This window comes from Gekko japonicus, unplaced genomic scaffold (assembly GCF_001447785.1).
Source record: "Gekko japonicus isolate JY-2015 unplaced genomic scaffold, Gekko_japonicus_V1.1 scaffold240, whole genome shotgun sequence".
In the NCBI taxonomy this organism is placed as follows: Eukaryota; Metazoa; Chordata; class Lepidosauria; order Squamata; family Gekkonidae; genus Gekko; species Gekko japonicus.
Genome location: NW_015164672.1, coordinates 925,532 through 931,518, shown reverse-complemented (window position 1 = coordinate 931,518; position 5,987 = coordinate 925,532). Strand labels below are relative to the sequence as shown.

At 50.7% G+C, this 5,987-nt stretch overlaps 1 protein-coding gene across 1 annotated transcript in view; it reads right to left on the bottom strand.

The window, feature by feature from the left end:
- Positions 1-5,322: 5,322 nt before the first annotated feature.
- Positions 5,323-5,987, bottom strand: part of EMC10 (ER membrane protein complex subunit 10) — a 12,894-nt gene continuing 12,229 nt past the window's right edge. Inside the window, exon 7 of the mRNA XM_015409210.1 lies at positions 5,323-5,445. Coding sequence (XP_015264696.1) covers positions 5,338-5,445 — 108 coding nt within the window. The 3' untranslated portion in view covers positions 5,323-5,337. The remainder of the gene's footprint in view (positions 5,446-5,987) is intronic.

Genomic DNA, 5,987 nt, shown 5'->3' with positions numbered 1-5,987 from the left:
CAGTAACAGCTCATAACCAGAGGTCCTCAGAGCACCCTGGCCATCTTGCCCAATATATGAAAGGGGATTGCAGAGAGCAGCTGAGGAAATATTAAACAGCGATCCCACCCCACCTGGCCAGTGTAGCAGCCTGGAAAATGCAAGAGAGCAAGAATGGCCCTGTTCATACGAGGCGGTTTGGGCCGGGAGGGGGACGGAACGGGGGCGGAGGAAACGGGCGCTAGTGAACAAAGTCTTTTGGGGGAACCATTTTGGAAGTCTCTGGAAGCCTCACATTAAAATGACAGCTGAGCCACATGGACCTTCTGTGAACTGCCAAACTTCAGAACCACTTGGGATCGGTCCATTTGGAGGAAGAGTGTAATCTGCACAGAACAGGCTTTAAAAAACTGCAAAGATCACAACTAGTGTGCAGGATCAAGTCAGAGAATCACAAAGAGAAAACCACACAAATTTGAAAGGAAGTGCAGGAAATTAGTGTTACTATGCAGCTGTGCTAGGGCATGGTAAAAATACCCCCCTTTTAAAAAATCAATTTAGTGGCACAAGACTAAAAAAAAAGCTCCCCAAAGCTTCTGCCAGAGGACTCCTCCCCCATACAAATTGCAGCCCTGTGAAAAGCATCGTGGAGTTGCAGCTGATTTTGCACAGGCGCCCGGACTCCCACACACTTTGCCAATGATCATAGCTTGCAATGCCAGTGTCAGTGGGTTCTACCGCATTCTGTACACTCTTCCTGTTTCCCCATATTATGAGATTGTGTGACTCTCATTGTTCACAGTGGCTGATAACACAGCAGAGAATCCCCTAGTGCTTCACAGTATGGGAAATAGGGCTTCACAGCTGCTTTAAAAAAAAAAAGTCTTGTCAATTTCAACATCAGTTTTCCCTGGTTGCCTGCATTCCCCTCTGTTCCCTTTGATTCAACCAACTAAGGCTAAAATGCATGTGAAAAACCTGAACCTCAAGGATTTAAATTGAAGCTACTGCACAGCTGCGCTAGGGTAACTGCATTTTTTTTTAAAAAAAAATTGGACACTCCCCCCACACATCATAAGCGAGGTGCCGCCCCAATTTAGAAAAGTGTTGTTTTTTTTAATTGTAGCGGCAGAATAAATACACCAGAGGGAAAAGAATGGTGCATAAAACAGGCACGGAATCCAAAATCAAGATTAAAGGCTTACTGCTCTGAAAATCTGCAGTAAGATGTGGAAGCATAATGGGGCCTAGGCCAGGACTGTTTTTTTCCCAAGGAACAGCATAAGAGACAGACACAAGCCAGGATTGTTACTGTTTGGAGGCTTAAGATGGTCAGATCTCACCTGGTGCAAAGCAGCAGCATTGCCTCGAGCCTAAATGTTTAACAAGAGATTAGAACCCAAGTCAGTAACAGCTCATAACCAGAGGTCCTCAGAGCACCCTGGCCATCTTGCCCAATATATGAAAGGGGATTGCAGAGAGCAGCTGAGGAAATATTAAACAGCGATCCCACCCCACCTGGCCAGTGTAGCAGCCTGGAAAATGCAAGAGAGCAAGAATGGCCCTGTTCATACGAGGCGGTTTGGGCCGGGAGGGGGACGGAACGGGGGCGGAGGAAACGGGCGCGATCCCACGGCAACATCTGGGAATCGTTGCCTGCCCGTCCCAGATCCGTCTCAACCTCCGATAATGCGCACTAAAAAAGAACCACCTACCTAGGTGGTTGTATCCAGTACAGCGCCTCAAGCCGGGCCGTGGGAGCGGCCGGCGCGTCCTTGCGCCAGCGCATCCTGGCCCCCAGCCATACTGCGCATGCTCGAGTATGCGCAGTTCGTCAGCCTCCCCCTCTCATCAGACTCTTCCTCCCCGGCATCTGATCGTGCCGGGGAGCGCCGCGCCGCAGCTAGGGGGATCCGTGGGATCCCGCCGCAGCGTCTCAGCTTTGGTGCGGCTCTGATTAGCCGTGGTTCAGTTATCCTTTTCCCTGCCATGTGGCAGGGACCAATGGTAACCAACTTCAGCAGCAGATGCTGCAGGAATAGCTGCATAATGTCAGAATCGGCACAGTGAATGGCTTGATTTGCCTTTTGACAGAAATACGACAAAATGAAGTTTCTAGGTCTTGTAACCGCCAAAAAAAGATGAAAACCCTGTGAGTGGCAGGGTAGGGTAAATCTCAGAATTCACAGAGCCTGGACATGGCTTGGACAGCTTGCACAGCTCTGTAGTCTCTCCCTGTGACCCCTACAAGCTGCCGATTCCTCTTTTAAGCCCCCCCCCAAGTTCTGAATCCTGATGGCAGAATTACACAATGCAAACAGAAAATGCCCCGATTCCTGAGGATCATTGGGCCACAATTTGTTTTCAAAGTGGCTACACAGCACCTGTGGTGGGGTTATAGTAATTCTCAAGCAGGGCTACTCTCCTATAGATGCAGCCCCCACCCCCACCCCAACTCAAATAAACGTGCAGTCCAGTCTTTTGATTTATGCCACTAACATCTCAACATAGCCAGGATTTCTTGTTCCTGCCTCTGCCAGATTCCATGCTGACTGGCCCATCTCCTTCCTTCCCTAAATTCCCAGAAGTCTTGACTCTTTGCCCAACAGTTAAGCCCTCCTCTCTTGGAGAACAACAACTCCGGGTCTGGCTTCCAAGCCCCACACGTTCTCACATCTTTCAGCACTCCTGCTACTGGGTTCTATTCCTTTGTGGTTGCTGTGGATACGGAGGTTCCAGAGAGCTACAGTGAGGCAAGCTGGGCGAAACCAGAAAATATAGTCCCCTCACTTGGAGAGACACGATTGACTGTGGGGGACCCACTCAGAGCCTGAGTTGCAACAGGTAGGTAGTTCCCATCTTCTGGAGACAGTGTGTTTATGTTGCAACAGCTGGGGGAAACATCCCCCCCCCAGGGTGTCCTGCTTATACAACACATCTTTTCAATAATGGGATACGGCTGGCATCTCCCACTCTCATTGATATCCCCTAATGCCAAGCAACTACACAACTTGTTAAGAAGTATGGGGGCACATCGTTTCCTCTGGGGTCTTTTCAACTGCTGTGTTTCTGTGGTTTCGATGGGTATCCCCAAAGGAAGGATGGGGGGGATTTACGAGTTTTATTTAAGAGTTTTAAGAGAGCTGAGAGCCAGTACGGCGTCGTGGTTTGATTGTCAGACTAGGATCTGGGAGTCCCAGGTTCGAATCTTCACCCTGCCAGGGAAGCTTGCTGGGTGACCTTGGGCCAATCACACACACTTGCCTTAACCTACCTCATAAGGTTGTCAGAAGGATAAAATGGAGGAGAGGAGAATGATGTTAAGCAGTTTGGGGTCCCTGTTGGGAAGAAAGGCAGGGTAACTTCCTAATGAGAGTAGAAAAATCTTTTATGTAGACCGTGGCAGTTAGGAAAAAGCCTCTTCCCTGATGAACAGGTCTCCAGTACCAGCACAAACTTTTGAGCAGCTGTCTCCCGATCTTTTGGACGTGAGGGCACATTTGAAATTTTGAGTTGGTGAGCAACCCCCCCACACACAAAAACCCCCCAGCTTCCACAGATGAAGCCAGACTTTTCACACTTGGGAAGAAATGCTTGAAGGGGGGGGGGGAACCATTCTAAGGAAAGTTCGCATGCTTACCAGTCCTCCCGACCCTCCACTGGAAACTCCTTCCATTTGAAATAGGGGAGCAAATAACAAGCCTTGCCTTGCAATGACACCGTCGACTTTCTGAAAAGCTCGGTGGGAACTAAAGGAAATACTGCTGGGTGTCCAGGCGCCACACTGGGGAGTCCCAAACTAGGAGATTCCTGAAAGGAGCAATCCTCCAGCTGCTGCTTCCTAAAGCTCAGCTGGAAGGAGTGAAGAATGAGATTAAACAGCCCCCCATAAAGGGAGCCAAGGAAGACGGCCTCCCCCTAAGAAAGGCAGAGGGACTTAAATCTATCCTGCAACAAATAGCATCCAAAATTACTCTTTTTTTGGTGGGTATTGTCTGTGTGTGCATGTGCGTGCTTGCATGCCTGGAAGTCATGGCGACTTCTGGCGACCCCTAGTGGGGTTTGGAGGTTTTCAGAGAGGTGGCTTAATAGCCTGCGTCCACGTCCTGAGCCCTGGTATTCCTCAGAGGTCTCCTTTTCAGTTACTTGCCAGGGTAGGCCCTGCTTAGTGTCCAAGATCTGACGAGATTGGGTTTGCCTGGGCTATCCAGGTCAGGGTGCATTAAAGTACCCTTGACAGGAGCATTAAGGAGAGACCACCCCATCTCTGCCTGCATAGACCCCCTAAAAAAATGAGCAGTATAGAGCTCAGCTCCATGTATCCCCTTGTCAAGACTGCGCTCTGGTACACACCCTCTGGAAAGGCAGAGTTAACTACTGCATGTCAACAAGCCCTTGGATGTGAATACTCCCCCGGGGGGGGGGGGGGTCTAGAACAAGATTACACTCCCCTTTATCAGGCTTGGGGCTGGGGTGGCTCAGTGGTGAAGACGCTGAACTGCAGGCAAGCTTGCAAGAGACAGACTAAGAGTTTACTACATGAAAGACTAAGAGTTTACTACCTGTTAGGTAGAGACAGAAAAGTTGCTTACACAGTTCATGAGAAATTGTTATTAAGGTGGATTAGGCAGCAGTATAATGAAAAGAACCCCCATGTATCTGTTTGTATGTTAGTATGTATGTATATGTTATGATTGTTTGTGTATGTTATGTGAAAAATTTAATAAAACCCTGCCCCTTTGGGGGCAGTTAAAAAAAAAAAAGACGCTGAACTGCAGGCCAGAAGGTCAGTAGTTCAGCAGTTCGAGACCCGAGTGCCGCATGACGGTGTGAGCTCCCGTCCTTGCTCCCAGCTCCTGCCAACCTAGCAGTTCGAAAGCAAGAAACTGCAAGTAGATAAATAGGTACCCCTTCGGTGGGAAGGTAACAGCGTTCCGTGCGCCTCGGCGTCTAGTCATGCCGACCACATGACCACGGAAATGTCTTCGGACAGCGCTGGCTCTTCAGCTTGCAAATGGAGGTGAGCACTGCACCCCTAGAGTCGGACTCGACTGGCTTTCGAGCAAGGGAAGCCTTTACCCTTTACTTATCAGGCTTACCAAAAACCCAGTTCCCTCATATTTTCAAGGGACATAAAAACATCCCTACGTGTAGGCTGAAGGCAGGAAGGCCTGGCGTGATCTGGTCCATGGGGTCGCGAAGAGTCGGACTCGACTGTGTGACTGAACGACAACATCATGTAGGCTTTAGAAATAACCCGACTTGCACCAGTCAGAAACCAGGCGAGGGATGACGTTCCTCCAATAATTTATTTACACCACTCCTCCTCCCAACATGGGAGAAGAGACAACGCGCCCCTCATCGCCCCCCTCCTCCGGCACTGCCCCCATTCCCCCCTCCCTGCCCCCCTGCATCAGGCGCGCCAGACATCATCAGGAAGAGGACGATCGGGATTATGTACATCCACTGTGGGGGGGAGGAAAGAGAGAAGTTAATTACACCAAGAGTCTCCCCTTCTGTGCCGAACCCTTCCCCCCCCCTTTCCCCCAGCTTCTACCGTAAAGGCAACACCTTTCTCTAGGCCCATTCCCACACACTCCTCCTTGGACCTCTGGGGAGGGCCGCCAGAAACCGAATCCACGCCGTGCACCGCCCCTGCCCCCCAGCCTCTCTCCTTCCCACACTGCACACAGACCCCCATCCCTTCTTCAGACCCTGCTCATAGGACACCTCCACCACCAGGGATTGCACCCCGTTTTGACCGAGTGACAGCCACCGGGGGGGAGGGCCGGTTGTCTCCGTGAAGAAAAGACCTGCCACCAAGAAAGGGAAGTCTGCTTCTGTCGTGCAGGGGTGGGGGGAAGCAGAGGTAGGGAAGCAACCTGGCAGGTTAGAACTGAGAAGGAGAGAGGGTGGTGTCGGGCTCAGTCGCTCCCACGCGTGTCTTGCTTTCCCTAGGGCAGGGGTGGCCATTGGCTCGGGAGCCACACGTGGCTCTTTCACACATA